Source organism: Mus caroli, unplaced genomic scaffold (assembly GCF_978045245.1).
Source record: "Mus caroli unplaced genomic scaffold, Mus_caroli_1 scaffold_8, whole genome shotgun sequence".
NCBI lineage: Eukaryota > Metazoa > Chordata > Mammalia > Rodentia > Muridae > Mus > Mus caroli.
In genome coordinates, this window is record NW_028227263.1 from 34,946,444 (window position 1) to 34,964,471 (window position 18,028).

At 42.2% G+C, this 18,028-nt stretch overlaps 1 protein-coding gene and 1 non-coding gene across 2 annotated transcripts; both read left to right on the top strand.

The window, feature by feature from the left end:
• Positions 1-66: 66 nt before the first annotated feature.
• Positions 67-12,151, top strand: Eif4g2 (eukaryotic translation initiation factor 4 gamma 2). Its single transcript, XM_085842440.1, has 23 exons — positions 67-120; positions 213-393; positions 1,180-1,306; positions 1,841-1,906; positions 2,488-2,628; positions 3,422-3,524; positions 4,249-4,380; positions 4,464-4,530; positions 4,668-4,819; positions 5,185-5,295; positions 5,441-5,524; positions 5,610-5,708; positions 5,830-5,968; positions 6,050-6,210; positions 6,520-6,633; positions 7,212-7,337; positions 7,486-7,590; positions 7,686-7,901; positions 7,992-8,250; positions 8,390-8,594; positions 8,687-8,898; positions 8,986-9,107; positions 10,134-12,151. Exons 1-23 carry the CDS (start codon positions 67-69, stop codon positions 10,197-10,199), a joined length of 3,042 nt encoding a protein of 1,013 aa, XP_085698566.1. The 3' UTR covers positions 10,200-12,151.
• LOC115031678 (small nucleolar RNA SNORD97) lies at positions 6,686-6,854 on the top strand. Its single transcript, XR_003837341.1, has one exon. It is a non-coding gene; the product is annotated as a small nucleolar RNA SNORD97 (small nucleolar RNA).
• Positions 12,152-18,028: the final 5,877 nt, after the last annotated feature.

Consider the following 18,028-nt stretch of genomic DNA (forward strand, 5'->3'; position numbering starts at 1 on the left):
GGTGGCAGCTGCTGAGTTCTCGGTGAAGGTGAGTGGAGTCGCCGCCGCCGAGCGGAGCCCTCTAAGATGGCCGCCGCCCCTGGCCGCTTCTTGTCGAGTGGAACAAAATGGCGGCCGCAGGCGGAGCCGGGCGGGGCGGCCTTTCCTCTGCCTTTGGGCTACTTAGAAAACTATGGCCTCCGCGCTCCTTCCTGTGCCCACCGAAGAGCTAGGCTGACGTGCGGTCGAGTGGCGGGCGCAGCCGGGATCCTCACGTGGGATCCGGGAACAGCGTGCGAGCGTGGCAGGCCTCGCGCCTCGGCGGGAGGGACGCGGCCCGCGGCAGGGCCCGGCCGTTGGCGCGGGACCAGCGAGGCGAACGAGTCCGGAGCCCGGCCTCCCGGCGGGGAGGAGGTGTGTGGCCGTACTGCGGGATGTCCCGCTCGGGCGACGCCAAGAGCGAGGCTCGGTCTCTTTGTGGGCCGTGGCAGCCGAGGCGCTGTCAGCCGGGGGATTTATGGTGGAGGCGGCGGGTGGGCAGGAGGCCGCCTTCCTGCGGGAGAACAAAGGGCCGGCCCGGAGGGGGCGCCTCCCGCCCAGGCCTGGGCCCTCGCTAGACGCCGCTCGGAAGCTGAGCCAGCCTGGGCCTGGGGGAGGAACTCGCTGCTCTTTTGTTCGCGCGGAGTGGGGCGGAGGTGCCTGCTGCCATGTTGTGGCCCCGGCCTTCCGGCGGCTTTCCACACGCGCCCTGTGTAAAACGAAGGGGTTATAAAGACGAGCGGAGGAAAAAGCTGCCCAACACCGGGTAGTGAGGCTCTGGCCGGCCTGTCACCACCCCGGCCACCCATTTTAGTACCGCAGACATCTCCCTTGTAGCACCGCCGGTCTTGATAGCATTTCTGTTTAATTTTAAAGGCCCCATAATACGGCTGCTTCCTAGGCAGCATCGATTTTTTTTTTCGTTTATTTTTCCCACAAAAGCTGTTCTTTGCATCCTTGGATACTAAGAGAATCCACGGGGGCTAAACAAGGTTTTACTGTGTATTTGTGGGTTTTGACTTCGTTCTATTTTAGTCTTTTGAGGGCTGCAATGCAGTGAAAGTTCAACCAGCTGCAGTGCTGGGAACGGAAATAAATTATACTCGAAAGTTTATAGCTCTGTATGGCAGTACCTAATTTTGGTGTTTTCTCTCTTTCCAGGCTTTTCATTTCTACCATCCCCTCCCCTCCCCACCCCATCCATTAATATTATTCTTTTGAAGATTCTTCGTTGTCAAGCCGCCAAAGTGGAGAGTGCGATTGCAGAAGGGGGTGCTTCTCGTTTCAGGTATGGTTTTGGGAGTGGGTAGTAGATAACATGGGAGGGGGTGTTCAGAAAGGGCCAGTCATAAAAGCCTGGCAGTGGTGGCGCACGCTTTTAATCCCAGCACCTTAGAGGCAGAGGCAGTCGAATTTCTGAGTTCAAGGCCAGTCTGGTCTACAGAGTAAGTTCCAGGACTACACAAAGAAACCCTGTCTCAAAAAACAAAGTCATTATCAAATCCCACTAATGTGCTGTGGTTCTAGAATAAAGAGTAAATGGATTACCTGGGTGGGGTGGGGGATTATTTTGTCCGAATATATGTCTGCATACATCTCTGTGTACAGTATCAGAAGAGGGCATCAGATCCCCTGAGACTGGAGTTGTGAGCTGCCATGTGGATGTTAGGAACTGAACTGCTTTCAGTGTCTGAGCCATCTCTAACCTCTAGTTCACTTTCTTTTAGGCCAAAGTTCACTTTGTTATGTAATTTCTAAAATATAAATAGGTTCCCTTTCAAGTGAGGCATAATTGGTATAGTAAAAATTTTCTTTTGAATAGTGCTTCTTCGGGCGGAGGAGGAAGTAGGGGTGCACCTCAGCACTATCCCAAGACTGCTGGCAACAGGTATGGTAAAACTTGTAAAGACAATTAACGATTAAAACTGTCAATTTGATTAACGACTTCCATGCTAACAGGATAATTCTTGGGAAGTCATCAGTAATCTTGACGTGGATTCATAATTCCAAACTGCTTTTCATCCTCTTGGTTTATGTTTGCTGGTATTTCAAAATTACAATCCCTACTATAGGGTATTTGTGAAGTGGTCTGTGTGGAATTTGCTTGTTAAGCATTTTAGTATTAAGTCTCAAGGTTTGGTGCCTGGGCCAGCAGTTTTGGCATTGCCTGGGAATATATATATATTCAGAAGTGGAAATTCTCCGGTACTACCCCAAACCTACTAGAACAGAAATTGGGAATGGGCCTTCCAGTCTGTTTTAAGATGCCATCTGGACAATTCTGATGCTGTTTGAAAAAAGATTTTTAGGATTGTTTTGTTGTGGGGGAAAAAGTAAAGCCTAAGGTTTGGTTTGGTGGCTCCTTTTCCCCTCTGTTTAGCGGTTTTAGGGTGGTGTGGCATTTGTTGTAAGTGTTTTGTTCCAAGTTTTTTCATAATTGTAAGCCACTTCAATGTTTTATTAAACTAGCGAGTTCCTGGGGAAAACCCCAGGGCAAAACGCTCAGAAATGGATTCCTGCACGAAGCACTAGACGAGATGACAACTCCGCAGCAAACAACTCCGCAAATGAAAAAGAACGACATGATGCAATCTTCAGGAAAGTAAGAGGGTAAGTACCAAAGTCTGTTCTGAGGGAAGTAGAGGTGAGCTATATATTCTAGTATGTGTACTGAAAAATTCAGGCATGATTTTGGCAAGATTCACTAGGCATCCATTACATTGTAGTGGATTCAAATATCAACAATATTTTAAAGAATCTTAAACAGAAGTGTAGCCTATTGGTATTTGACAGCAAGGTTTATTTACAACCTACAAGTTGGAAATGATGGCATTTCCATTGTTGGTTTAGTGTGTAACTCAGTGACATGGGTAATATAACCATCTTAACTCATGGTCACTTCCATATAATGAAGACCTACTGCTCTTGAGTATTTAGAGAAGTTTCTTGAAACAGCAGGAAAGCCCAAATACAATTCAGATGTTGTAACTGAGAAGTGATTCCAGCATCTCTGGATGAAAACTGAACACTTCTATAACACCATGCACAAGATTTGCATAAGCTCAAGCCAGACAAAAGCCCTACTCCTAGCCAAGAAGCTAATAGCAAATACGTGTTGCTGGGAGAGGGATTTTTTTCTTCCTCACCAGGGAGTATCAGTTGATATATCAGCCACACTCCAAGGCAAGTCTTAAGTTCAGGAATAAATTAGAGAACATATGGGGGGTGGGGTCAGAAAATAATATGATTTTAAAATACACGATGGAAATCTCAAGTTGGGGAGGGGGAGGAACATTTTCTTGTTTAGGACCACAGTAAAGGAAAAGTTAAATTTTAAATGCTCTTTTTTTTTTTTTTTTAATTCAAGAAAAATGTTAAGTCACATTTTGTGTTTTCCCCCTAGCATACTAAATAAGCTTACTCCTGAAAAGTTTGACAAGCTATGCCTTGAGCTCCTCAATGTGGGTGTAGAGTCTAAACTCATCCTTAAAGGGGTCATACTGCTGGTAAGTTTAAGATGTTAGCTTAAAAGAGGGTGAGAAATTTAACAGACCCAAGTTTGACTGAGTTATTGCTTTAAATAGTGAGATTAGTTCTTAGATAGAGATAAGTATATGATACATATACATACACGATGGATATGATTGAGTAATGATGCTAATAAAAATAGAATGGCTATCAAGATCCAAGGGGGTGAACCATTTGGTTGACCATGCTGTCCAGAAATAGCTGTTAAGTTGTTTTCCTTTGGTTTTTTTTTTTTTTTTTTTTGAGAAGGGTTACTCTGTGTAGCCCTGGCTGTCCTGGAACTAACTCACTGTAGACCAGGCTGTCCTCGAACCCAGAATTCCGCCTGTCTTCTCGGTGCTGGGATTAAAGGCATGGGCCACCATGCCCGGCAGTTTTTTTCCTTAAGTAAAAGTGGTTTGGGGAATTTTATGGTAGACTGAATTCTGGCATCTTATTTTGCATGACTACCACAGAATTGGGTCCCAAATCCAACGTCTCTGTTTTATGATTTATAGTTCATTTCTAATTGGGGAAGAGGTATATAACATGAGATCTAGACTATTGTATCAGACAGTAAATTTTTAAAGCTTAAAAGTGTTGTTTTTTCCTGAGTTGTCCAAATTGAGATTGTAACTTGTGAAATGTAAGAGTATGACTGTTTAAAGGGAGGCTATTTCAGCTTCTAGTTCATGGTGGTTTGTTTTCTAATGACTTCTGTAGATTGTGGACAAAGCCCTAGAAGAGCCAAAGTATAGCTCACTGTATGCTCAGCTATGTCTGCGATTGGCAGAGGATGCACCAAACTTTGATGGCCCAGCAGCAGAGGGTCAACCAGGACAGAAGCAAAGCACAGTGAGTGGCAGTTTTGTTTTCTTTGTTTTGAAATTAATTTGAAAATTTTTTTCTTTTTACAAATCCTTTTTGTTTTCAAATAGACATTCAGACGCCTCTTGATTTCCAAATTGCAAGATGAATTTGAAAACCGAACCAGAAATGTTGATGGTAAGAATTTAAATTTGCTATAGTACTGGGTGGTTTTATGTGTGCGTGCACACATTTCATGGCCTAAGTGTAAAGGTCAGAACACTTACAGGAGTGGTTCTGAGTGTTCTTTATTTTGTTTGCCTCCCTTCCCTCAGTCTATGATAAGCGTGAAAATCCCCTCCTTCCTGAGGAGGAGGAACAGAGAGCCATTGCTAAGATCAAGATGTTGGGGAACATCAAATTCATTGGAGAACTTGGCAAGCTTGATCTTATTCATGAATCTATCCTTCATAAGTGCATCAAAACAGTAAGTATGACTTGATCTTATTCATGAATCCATCCTTCATAAGTGCATCGTATGACTTGATCTTATTCATGAATCCATCCTTCATAAGTGCATCGTATGACTTGAGGTGTAGTGGGTTAGGGGTAAGGCAGTCACAATTATTCACATTTTGATAATAGGGATAACTTAGAGTTTGTAGTGTGCTTTATAAAGTAGAGATAGAACAGATTGCCTGTGTTAAAATTCTTAGAGGGTTACTTCAATGAAAGCTGGTAGGAAAGCATTGTCTCACATGCTTTAGGAATTACAAATGAGTCAGTCCAAATCTAAAAAGGAAAAACTACGTAAACAAGAGTAACAATGATCGTAACATGTTCTTTTGGTAGCTTTTGGAAAAGAAGAAGAGAGTCCAACTCAAAGATATGGGAGAGGATTTGGAGTGCCTCTGTCAGATAATGAGGACAGTGGGACCTCGATTAGACCATGAACGAGCCAAGGTATGTTTTTGTTAAGAACAGTGTAAAGGGTGGTGTCTTGTGAGGCGCTAGTATTTACTCTAGTCATTGGCCTGTATAGCAATAATCCAAAGCATCTTACACATTTGCCGTCTATCTAATTGTGTGTTTCTGTCTCTTTTATCAGTCCTTAATGGATCAGTACTTTGCCAGAATGTGTTCCTTAATGTTAAGTAAGGAATTGCCAGCCAGGATTCGTTTCCTACTGCAGGTAAGATGGTTTTTACTGTGTTCAAAGTTTTTGAGTTTTTTCAGTTGGAATGGTAAAATAAAATTTATATTTTTTTAAATTACAGGATACTGTAGAGTTGCGAGAGCACCATTGGGTTCCTCGCAAGGCTTTTCTTGACAATGGACCAAAGACGATCAATCAAATCCGTCAAGATGCAGTAAAAGTAAGGGATTTTTGATTTCCTGTCCCTCCTTTTGTTAACTCTTAAACAAACATTTAACATTTGGGAGAATGGTAGCATTACATTTTAATAAGGACAGTACTTACCCACTTTCTTCTCAAAGGATCTAGGAGTGTTTATTCCTGCTCCTATGGCTCAAGGGAGGAATGACTTCTTCCTGGAGGGACCGTTCATGCCGCCAAGGATGAAAATGGATAGGGACCCACTTGGGGGACTTGCTGATATGTTTGGGCAAATGCCAGGTAATTTTTAAAGCAGCAGTGTTTTGGATAAACCAAAAGTTAATATTTTAGTGAATTTCTAAGAATTGTCTGTGTTTTAAGGTAGTGGAATTGGTACTGGTCCAGGAGTTATCCAGGATAGATTTTCACCCACAATGGGACGTCATCGTTCAAATCAGCTCTTCAATGGCCATGGGGGGCACATCATGCCTCCCACGCAATCGCAGTTTGGAGAGATGGGGGGCAAGTTTATGAAAAGCCAGGTAAGATATTGATAGTGTTAGGGCCAGCCTTAGATCTAATACCTTTTCCCTTTATTGTTTTTAAATGAAGCTGAGTTCTTAAGCTTTTTTTTTTTCCTTAGCATATTTCCATTTGACAGTTGTTTGAAATTGAGTAAGATGCTTATCCTTAAGATTAGTAAAATCACATCACTTTATTTAACAGATAGGTTAGATATTCTTCCCTGTTTCACCTTTTCTGGGCAAAGCAATGGCTTGGCTCATCATCCCTTTGGTACTTGATTACCATAATTTTTATCTAGACTTTCTTTCTCCCTTTCTGAAATATAGGGGCTAAGCCAGCTCTACCATAACCAGAGTCAGGGACTCTTATCCCAGCTACAAGGACAGTCGAAGGATATGCCACCTCGGTTTTCTAAGAAAGGACAGCTTAATGCAGATGAGGTACATTTGCCTACATTACTTCTATGCAGTAGTTTGTCAGTGCAGAAGTCTCTTGCCCGATGATTATAAAAAGACGCGAAAGAGGACTTAAAGCTGGAATTCTTTTTCCTTTTATTCTCCCCTCTACTCTATGTCTTCAACTTCTTTTCTACTTTTCTCTGCTTTTTCTCTCTCTGGATGTCCAGCGTCCTATGAGCGAAGATTATGAGATATGAGGGCAAGTTTCTAAGTTATTTAAATAGTTATCATGAGAAAATGGTAAAGATATTAAGTAGAATAAAGGGTTTATCTGCATTGCTGATATTGGGAGACTTGAACGGTACAAGCATAAGGTTTGTAAAGTGTTGGTTTTTTTTTTTTTTTTTTTTTTTTTTAATTTCAGTATCTTACTCTTTAAACCAGGTATTTTTCCCATAAGTTAAATTCATTATGTGACATGAAATAACTTAGTTTTTGGAGAATTATATCACTGCCATAATAGATTTGTATAGAATTAGTTGTGGGGTATTGAAAGTGTTAATAGTTATGTTCATTAGTTCTGTTAACTTGGTTGTATGTTGATTTGTTTTAAATTTTAGATTAGTTTGAGGCCTGCTCAGTCGTTTCTAATGAATAAAAATCAGGTGCCAAAGCTTCAGCCCCAGATAACTATGATTCCTCCCAGTGCACAGCCACCACGCACTCAAACACCGCCTCTGGGACAGGTATGGGCCCCCAAAGTGTAGTACATTTCTCAGTGTCCCTGAAGGTGGGTGAGGACTCAAGTGTTTCCTTCCCTCTGCTTCATGGTGGTGCTGATATTTTTGGTTTGTTTCATTTTGATTAAACATGCGTTGTGTTTCTTGTCTTTAGACACCTCAACTTGGTCTCAAAACGAATCCACCACTTATCCAGGAAAAGCCTGCCAAGACTAGCAAAAAGCCACCACCATCAAAGGAAGAACTACTTAAACTGACCGTAAGTTTCAGAAAGCCTCATAAATAAATCATCTCTGGTACTTGGAAAACATTTGAGGGTAGGGAATGCTTATGAGAATTGAATTGTGTTCTTAGGAAGCCGTTGTGACTGACTATCTGAACAGTGGAAATGCCAACGACGCTGTCAGTGGTGTGAGAGAAATGAGAGCTCCAAAACACTTTCTTCCTGAGATGCTAAGCAAAGTGATCATCCTGTCACTGGATAGAAGTGATGAAGATAAAGAAAAAGCAAGCTCTTTAATCAGTTTACTCAAACAGGAAGGGATAGCCACAAGTGACAACTTTATGCAGGTAGAACATTCTACCAATAGTGTGGTAAAGTAACTTCTTCCCATTTAAGATTGAAAAATTAATGAAACTGTTTTGGATTTTCTTCACAAGGCTTTCCTGAATGTATTGGAGCAGTGCCCCAAACTGGAGGTTGACATCCCCTTGGTGAAGTCTTACTTGGCACAGTTTGCAGCTCGTGCTATAATTTCAGAGTTGGTGAGCATTTCTGAACTAGCTCAACCACTGGAGAGTGGCACCCATTTCCCTCTCTTCTTACTTTGTCTTCAACAATTAGCTAAATTACAAGACCGAGAGTGGTTAACCGAACTTTTTCAACAAAGCAAGGTCAATATGCAGAAAATGCTGCCAGGTAAGAGCCAGCTGACTTAACATTGAATGGATATTTGGGTCCTTGTGTGGATTTTTGTTTGCTAAGAAGTCATTTGTAAAGGTTTGTCTAGATAAGTAAGGTCAACCTGGTAAAATGAGAAATTGCTTTGTGTTTGCAGAAATTGATCAGAATAAGGATCGAATGTTGGAGATTTTGGAAGGAAAGGGACTGAGTTTCTTATTCCCACTCCTTAAATTGGAGAAGGAACTATTGAAGCAAATTAAGCTGGATCCATCCCCTCAAACTATATATAAATGGATTAAAGATAACATCTCTCCCAAACTTCATGTAGATAAAGGATTTGTGAACATCTTAATGACCAGGTAAGATGAGTAGTTCACTGGCCACAAGTCTAATAACAACTTGTGCTGAGCTAGACAACCGTTGGGTTTCTAACAAAAAACTTGCTGTTCAGCTTCTTACAGTACATTTCTAGTGAAGTCAGCCCACCCAGCGATGAGACAGATTCTTCCTCTGCTCCTTCCAAAGAGCAGTTAGAGCAGGAAAAACAGCTGCTGCTCTCTTTTAAGCCAGTGATGCAGAAATTTCTTCATGATCATGTGGATCTACAGGTCAGTGCCCTGTATGCTTTGCAGGTGCACTGTTACAACAGCAGCTTCCCAAAAGGTGAGGTGACTGTTCAGGAGTCGGGGATTGAGAGGCAGTCTAAATAGCATGTTAAATAATGAATTATATGCTGTGTTTCGTTTTAAGGCATGTTACTTCGATTTTTTGTTCATTTCTATGACATGGAAATCATTGAAGAGGAAGCTTTCTTAGCTTGGAAGGAAGACATAACTCAAGAGTTTCCAGGAAAAGGCAAGGCTTTGTTCCAGGTAAGTGCTTTGTTGAGATTTTTTTGACTGTCAACTTGGCTTGGTTTTTGTTTTTCTTGTTAGTATTTTAAATGGCCCTCTTTCGAACTTGAATGTGTCCAAATGTGTCAGCACTGATACAAGTTCTAGTTAAGTAGGTAGTTAGCAAAATGAGATAAAGTTACAGGATGAAATAGTGGGATATAAAGGTGTTAAATTAGGTGACAATTTTGGTGGTAGAGCTGTTTGCATGGTTAAAGGATTAGTTAAACCTTAGGTGAAAAAAGCATCTAGTTAGGTTTTCTGTTATCACTGGAGTTAGTCCTAAGAGTGGAACTTGACATCAAAGTATTCCATAATCCAGAATGTATATAAATGAGTGAGTTTAATAGTAGGATCCCAGTCTGGTACTAAAGGTTCTTTATTTACCACAATTCAGATATTTCTCTACTAGTTTTTCTAAGCATCAGATTTAAGGAAGCCCTGGTTTATAAAAGTTTCTAAGGTTTGTAGGCTACTTCGTGAAGATCATTAAGGATTAGTTCCTACTCCTATTTTTGAGAATCTGATAAGTAATTCTGGTATACATCCTGGCATGCCATCCTTGCCTATCACATTTGGTTTGGAAGAGTTGCTGTCTTGGACTAGATAAGAAAGGCTGAAATGTCATTGTAGAATTGTCAAACAGAAGTGTAAGACTAGTTAATTGAAAGTAGGTGTGGTGCATGGGTTGGGTTAGAAGGACAGAGACTAGGTTTAGAGTTGTACTCTGTTACATGATGAATTCAAGGAAAGCCTGGATTGGACTGTGAGATCTTGTTGCCTAGTAAGCAACTGGAGACATTATCAGCAATTCAGAGTGCTTGTAGTTCTCAGTTTCCAAGGGCCCAGTGGCCCTTTTGGGCTGCCGTGGGCCCTGCACACAGGGTACACAGGTTTTTAGAAGGCTGTGGGAAAGACTCAATAGATAAAGACCAAAGTTGATTCCTTTTAGATATATCCTTAACCAAAACTTAATTTTTACTAAATGATAAATTTAATTTACAGGTGAATCAGTGGCTAACCTGGCTAGAAACTGCTGAAGAAGAAGAATCAGAGGAAGAAGCTGACTAAAGAACCAGCCAAAGCCTTAAATTGTGCAAAACATACTGTTGCTATGATGTAACTGCATTTGACCTAACCACTGCGAAAATTCATTCCGCTGTAACGTTTTTTCACAATATTTAAAGCAGAAGCACGTCAGTAAGGTTCCTTCTGCATAAGGTTTTTGTAGTGTGATGTCTTAATCATAGTCTACCATCAAATACTTTAGGAGTATCCTTAATGTTTAGATAGAATATTAGCAGCATGCAATAATTACATCCTAAGTTCTCAAGCAGAGGCAGTCTATTGCAAGGACCTTCTTTGCTGCCAGTTACCATAGGCTGTTTTAAGTTAGAAAACTGAATAGCAACACTGAATACTGTAGAGATGCACTTTGCTCAGTAATACTTGAGTTGTTGCAATATTTGATTATCCATTTGGTTGTTACAGAAAAATTCTTAACTGTAATTGATGGTTGTTGCCGTAATAGTATATTGCCTGTATTTCTACCTCTAGTAATGGGCTTTATGTGCTAGATTTTAAAATCCTTGAGCCTGGGCAAGTGCACAAGTCTTTTTAAAAGAAACATGGTTTACTTGCACAAAACTGATCAGTTTGAGAGATCATTAATGCCCTTGAAGTGGTTTTTGTGGGTGTGAAACAAATGGTGAGAATTTGAATTGGTCCCTCTTATTATAGTATTGAAATTAAGTCTACTTAATTTATCAAGTCATGTTCATGCCCTGATTTTATATACTTGTATCTATCAATAAACATTGTGATACTTGATGTAGTTGTACATGACTTCAAATAGTATCTGCAAAGTAATGGAGAACTCATTTGGTTTTGAGGTATGGATTTATCTCCGTTTAAGAACTTGGGAAATTTTTAATTTCATAGTCTTAATTAGTAGTGATTGAGCCTGTAACACCCCTTAATTCAAGCATTAATTTTTTTTTCACCTCAGGACTGTTCCCTATCAATCTAATGCAAACCGTCAACTTAATCTGACCTTTACTATTACAGACCTTGTGTCAATCAACTCTTTGGCTCTGCTTTCTAAGCACCTAAGGAATAAGCTTGTCTCCTCCACCAACCTCTGCTGAGATACCTGTTTAGCCCTTGATCTCCATTTGTTCTTCGCAACAAAACAGCCAGAACAAGAAACTGAAAAACAAAACTGCTGCATGGTTTAGAACCCAGCAGACTTTTAAGTCATCCTAAAATTGGCTCCCTCTTGCTGCTTTTCATTTTTCTTGCCCTTGCATATTCAGTTACTTTACCTGGAATAGTCAGTGGTCCCCTCACCCTTTAACCTTCAGGTGTGATATAAATGTCAAAGAACTAGCCTTTCTCTGCTGGGACAGTGAGATGTTTGTGTCAAAGTCTGCTGCAAAAGAAAAAGTTGTATTTTAACATGGAATCCAGAGAACAGTAGACCACAGAAATAGACTGGGTGGTCAAGTCCTGTGTCCCCTGTCAAATATCTGTTCTCAGGTGTCCCCAGCTCCTACTGGTGACCAGAATAAGCAGAGCAGGAACAGATAAACTCTTGCTGCCTCCCAGCAGAACCATGGTCTGCTTTGCAGTAGAGTAGAAGACACTGGGAAGAGTCGAAGTGGACAGCTGAGGAGGCCCATCCCACATCTCAGCCTAGCTTTAGTCCACTGTCCATTTACCCCACCCCTTGGTGAAAGCAGAGCCCCAGGGGAATAGTGTAGATGTGTCTTCAGCCACTGCTGAGTCTGATGATAACTTTCAGTTTGTGAGCTTCAATCTTAAGAGAATTGCAGTAATAGAAATTAAGAGCAATTCAAAATTAGGTTTAGGATCTAAAATGTTCTGGAGAAAAGATTGTCTTTGAATCTGAAGCTTGATTGACTGCATGATAACTGAGTTAGGGCTAACAGAACTAACTGAAATGATCTGTGTATACCCCATTCACTAGAAAAACTAGTAATGAATAAATGCTTGGATAGTGACCTGGGTTTTTCTTCATTTGTTACACCACTTGATCCTAGCATTGCATTGCACAATGCCTCCAACCCATTATTTGGCCTTCACAGTGCGGTGGTTGTTTTGTATGTAATATATATCATATACTATCTTCTACATTAAATAATTACTATATAATTTTATATACACACATTGGAAAATGAGTACCTTGAAAGCAGTCTCGAGGACTGCTCACGGCATGGGTAAACTCCAAATCCTTGAGGTGGGTGTTGTGGATCAGCTAGCTGTAGCTCTCAATGTTAAGGTAAACCAGGATATTACAAAGCTCTTACCCCAGCCTGACAAGAGTCCTGGTCCAGAAAGACAGTGGAGCAGAATAGCACTGAACTTGGAGTCATATGGACTTCACCCCCACATTTCTTGGAACTGGGTCAGAAAAACAGGACAAAAAACCATCTGCCCTCCAAGAGTGTTCCTAGAACCCTCTGCTAGACCCCAGCCTCCTGATTGGACATTGGTAGACAAGATATAAGGATGTTTGTCCTTCATCCAAAAAGACTTGGTGGACACACTGAAGGGAGCGATAAGTGAGAATTTTGCCCCACGGACTGTGAAGGATTCAATATGGCTCAGAAGTAGTGACGCCTTAAGGGCTGCCGAACAAACATCTGGAATACATTCTGGTCAACAGGAACATTTATGGGTAGCAAAAAGTAAGGATAAGGGAGAACAGGGTGTTGAGAATCCCATGTTTGGGGGAGATGAATTTCAGGAGGGAATCAAGCCTACAGGAAGAACCTTCAGACAAGGGAGCTAAAACCACAGCCCCTGAAATGCAGATGGATGTTAAACAAGGTCAGGGTGGTCCAGCAGAGAAAGGTGGTCTGAAGCAGGAGAGAGATGGATGGTAGAACCAATCCAACTATTCAAAGTGAAACGGGCTGTGCTCAGAGAGTTATTTATCAGGGATACTATTCACTAAAAGCAAAATTTGGTTATTCTAGTCAACATAGGCAACACTGAGCATTTAGTATGTCAGATCAGAGTAGACATACTATGATTCATCCATCTAATCTCAGGTACTATGCCTTCTTTAATTTACTGATGAGGAAACTGAGACTTGGATGAGTCATATACCTTGTATAAGACGTTTACAAAGTTCCCAAACCAGAGGCTCTTAAAGTGGCACGTTCAATGAAATCTTGCATTGTGATTCAAGTTAACTGCTTCCTCTATTCAGTCTGAGCACTCCACCAGCTCAAGGATGATGCCACCACTTTCAAGTGGGTCTTCAGTTTACTTATTTACAAATTTAATCAAGTTGGCAAGGAAGGTTAACTATCACATCCAGAGAAACTTCATGCCTGTGGAATGAACCCCCCCCCCTTTTTTTTCCTTTTTTAAAAATATGTATATGAGTACACCATTGCTCTCTTCAGACACCAGAAGAAGGCATCAGACCCCATTACAGATGGTTGTGAGCCACCATGTTGCTGGGAATTGAACTCAGAACCTCTGGAAGAGCAGTCAGTGCTCTTAAACCACTGAGCCACCCTCCAGCCCAAGCCCTTTCTAAGATTCTGTAAGGTGTGTGTGAAGGGGAGGTGGGGCAGGGTATTGAGACTTATTTTTTCAGAAGTCCATTCTCTTCCATGGTATTTATGAGGAAGGAGCTCTCTTGTTCTACAGCATAGCAATGTGAGTTTCTGTTTGATTCTCCTGTCTCCACTTTCCATCTCATTGTAGGAATGCTGGAATTACAGACATGAGACACCACAGCTGGCTTTTAAAACTGGTTCTTGGAATTCAGATCATCTGGCTTGAGCAGTGAGTGCCATGCTACCAGCCCCTTTCTATTTTCCCTTTTTCTGTACCTGGTCCTATCACATGTGACTATATACTGGTTAAGCACTCCTGTGTAACTTTTACTAGAATGGAAATGATGTGAACAAATGTCTATGCACCCCAGAGAGAACCTGGATGACTGACAAAATTTTATCCAAGTCTAGTTTATTGGGATTTCTTTTTAATGACTTACTTATTTGATGTATATGAGGATATTGTCACTGTACTCAGACACACCAGAAGAGGTATCAGATCCCATTGTTAAGGTTGTGAGTCACCATGTGGTTGCTGGGAATTGAACTGCGGACCTCTGGAAGAACAGTCAGTGCTCTTAAACCACTGAGCCATCTCTCCAAGCTTATTGGGGTTTCTTAACAGAAGAATGGATGAAGAGGTTTCCAGCACTTGTCTCTCTCTGCTTCCTGATTGTGAGTACTATGTGACCAGTGACCACACTGCTGTCATCATGGCTTCCCTACCATCATGGGCTACATGCTCTTGAACTGTATCCCAAAATAAATCCTTCCCTCCATAAATAGCTTATTAGCTATTTTGGTCTCCTTAACAAAAGTTACTGGTGGTTTGAATAGGCAGTGTCCCCGTACATGTACATGTATCTGCATACTTGGTCTCCCAGTTGATTGTACTATTTGGAGAGGTTAGGAAATCTCTAGAAAGTGGATCCTTGCTGGGGGTAATTATATCACTGGGGTTGGGGGCAGGACTTGAAGGCTTATAAGCTCACCCACTGTTTCCTATGTGCAGCAGAAATTACATCAGCCAGCTCCCTGCTCTGGCCACTGACTGCTGCCATTTCTTCCTCACCCATATGGACTCCTCTACAACCATAAGCCAAAATAAACTCTTGAACATTGACATGTATGGTCATGAGCTTTTTTCACAGCAACAGAAAAGAAACTTATGCACTGGACTTGTGTGACTGGAGCTAAAGTCACCTCAGGGTTGGATCCTGAGACCTGGATGGAGTACTGCATACTTAGCCCGGACTGCCCCTATGATGGGCTGCATTGTATCCCCAACTCTAAAGGCCTGAATGTGGCCAAATCAGATGAAGTCCTGAGGATGGCCAGTAGTCCTCTGTGGTGGTGTCCTTACAAAAAGAGAAGAAACACAATGTCACCTGATGATGGAAGCAGAGCTAAGGATGCCAGTAGCCATGTAGAGATGCCCAAGATCACAGGCAACATTAGAAGAAAAGTGCCTCTTCCTCTAGAGAAAAACATTGCTTTGCTTTGAAGACACCTGGTTACTGCAGCCCTGGGAGCCTGTTACACCTGCTCTTGCCCAGCACAGCACCCTCAAGGACCATGCCTTCTAGCTCACTCCCATCTCCTACCTCCCTAGAACTCCAGAGCTGCTTCACACAATTGGATGCAATGGTTAGAGCAGAGACCAGTGGTAATGCTGGGACCCTTTAATACAGTTAGTTCCGTGTGTGATGGCTCCCAACCATTTTACTCCTGTTAAGAATCATAATGGAGGGTTACCAAAGGGGTCCTGACCCACAATTGAGAACCACTGGCGTAAACAAACCAAGAGTGCCGGGATCAGGAGTTGACCACAAACAGCTCTTCTAAAATCAGGGAGGAGCCGGGCAGTGGGCTTTAATCCCAGCACTTGAGAGGCAGAGCTAGGTGAATTTCTGAGTTTGAGGCCAGCCTGGTCTTCCAGGACAGCCAGGACTACACAGAGAAACCCTGTCTTGAATAACAACAACAACAAAAGAAAAAAAGGAAGAAAGGAAAGAAAGAAATCAGGCAGGAAAAAGAACGTTTCAAGCCCTGAGATGGAGATATCACTTATCCCAGTTCAGAAAGTAGGAAGGCTCAGCTGTTTAAAAGCCATGTCTGCCAGGAGCCTGGACTAAAAGTTTGAATAACTCTAACACCCATATTTTCTTCTAATTCAGCAGTTCAATTATCCCAGGCAGTGATGGCGCATGCCTTTAATCCCAGCACTCAGGAGGCAGAGGCAGACAGATCTCTATGAATTAATTCCCCTTGGTCTACAGAGCGAGTTCCAGGACAACCAGAACTACACAGAGAAACCTCTGTCTCAAAAATACTGGAGTTTACTTCAAATACACTGCTAAGTCTTGGTTTTTTTGGGTTTTTTGTTTTGTTTTGTTTTTGTTTTTTCCAGACAGGTATGTGAGCCCCACATACTACAGTTTCTTCAATATCCCAAGACTGACCAGTGTCCAAGTTATAACCCTGCAGGAGCCCAAGAGAGTCAGTTTTAAGTTTATATCCTAATTACAGAAGTCTGCTGTGGGAGGGAGGGTGAGGTGGTAAAGGTGCTTGCCACCAAGATGACCTAGTCTCAGGTTAGGGACTTATAGGGTAGAGGCAGAGACCCAACTCCTGCAAGTTGTCCTCTGACCTGTACATGTGTTCTATGGCACACAAGTAACCTCCACCTCCAATTCTTTGAGAAATGAGAACAGTGCAATTAAGAGAGCATGTGTGTGTGTGTATCTGTGCAGTGTGTGTATATGTATGTTTGTGTGTGTGTGTGCCTGTGTAAGTGTGTCTGTGTATCTGTGTGTGTGGTATATATGCCTGCATATGTGTGTGTGTGTGTGTGTGTGTGTGAGATGGTTCAATAGGGCAGGATATCTACCATCAAGCCTGGTGATGGGAATTCAATTCCCAGGCCCCACATGGTGGATCGAGAGAGCAACCTCCCACACGTTTTCCTCTGTCCTCCACATGTGTGCTATGGCATACACATCACTCCTTCTTCCCCACAAGTAAATGATATAAAACACTTTTCAAAGACAGTACAGGGGCTGAAAACATGGCTCAGTGATTAAGAGTGATTGTTGGCCGGACAGTGGTGGCGCACACCTTTAATCCCAGCACTTGGGAGGCAGAGGCAGGTGGATTTCTGAGTTCAAGGCCAGCTTGGTTTACAGAGTGAGTTCCAGGACAGCCAGGGCTACACAGAGAAACCCTGTCTCAAAAAACAAAACAAACAAACAAAAAGAGTGATTGTTGTTTTCCCAGAGGACCTGAGTTTGTTTTCCAGCACCCACCTGTGTTGGGTGGCTTGCAACAGCTTGTAACTCCAGCTCCAGGGTATCCGATATCTCTGGCCCTTACAGGTGTTTGCGCTCATGTATACCACATACCTCACAGAGATACAGGCACATATACAGGTTTAGAATAAAATATATCTTAAAAACATTAAGGACACCTCCAGAGTAGGGCAGATGGAGCTGCTTTGAAGTTTGTATCATACATTCAGCCCTAGGCCTTATTTGTCCAGGAAGGCTGGTTTTGTTTTGTTTTGTTTTGAGATAGAGTCTCACTAGGTACCCCAGGCTCATCTAGATCCCACTATATATAGCCCTGGCTGGCCTTAAACTCACAGAGATCCTTCTGCCTTAGCTCAGGAGTGTACCCTATGCCACTCCACCTGGCAATACGGGGTCTTCTAATTGAGCCCCACTTTCCTCTTACAGAACTCCCACGAGGGCAACTCCACTCCTGGTACAATCCATTCAAGCGCTTGTTAAACACCAAAAGTTTTGCAAATTGTCACAGGACTATAGAATTCAGCATTTTCACAACTTGTCTGCCAATCTTTTTTCTTTCTTTGGTTGTTTTGGGTTTTTGTTTGTTTGTTTTTCATGACAAGGTGTGTGTGTGTGTGTAGCCATCACTGTCCTGGAACTAGCTCAGTAGACCAGGTTGGCTTCGAACTCAAGAGCTCCCACCTGTCTCTGACTCTGGAGTGCTGGGATCAAAGGCATTCATCACCTTCACCCAGTAGTCTGTGGACTTCTTTACGCAGGCTTTGTGTGCCATGAAAAAGCCTTATTGGTTTAAAGATGTTTGAAAAACAAGTTGGATGAGAAGGTGAGATCAATTCAGCAATTAAAGGTCTGAAAATCTGGTTTCTGGAAGCCTCGAGCCTACCCAGTGTTCAGTCATTAGTTAATTGTGGCTTTCAGGACCAAATAGAGAATAGTCCCTGGAGAGACAGCAGTGGTGAGGTTGGATCAGCTTCAGTAAACACAAGCACCCAAAATA

Excerpts from the sequence above, each read along its gene's own strand:
- Eif4g2 (XM_085842440.1), top strand. The coding sequence starts at position 67 with ATGGCCGCCGCCCCTGGCCGCTTCTTGTCGAGTGGAACAAAATGGCGG. Across the intron at positions 1,307-1,840 it reads GGGGGTGCTTCTCGTTTCAG|TGCTTCTTCGGGCGGAGGAG; the intron begins GTATGGTTTTGG and ends TCTTTTGAATAG. Across the intron at positions 4,531-4,667 it reads CCGAACCAGAAATGTTGATG|TCTATGATAAGCGTGAAAAT; the intron begins GTAAGAATTTAA and ends CCCTTCCCTCAG.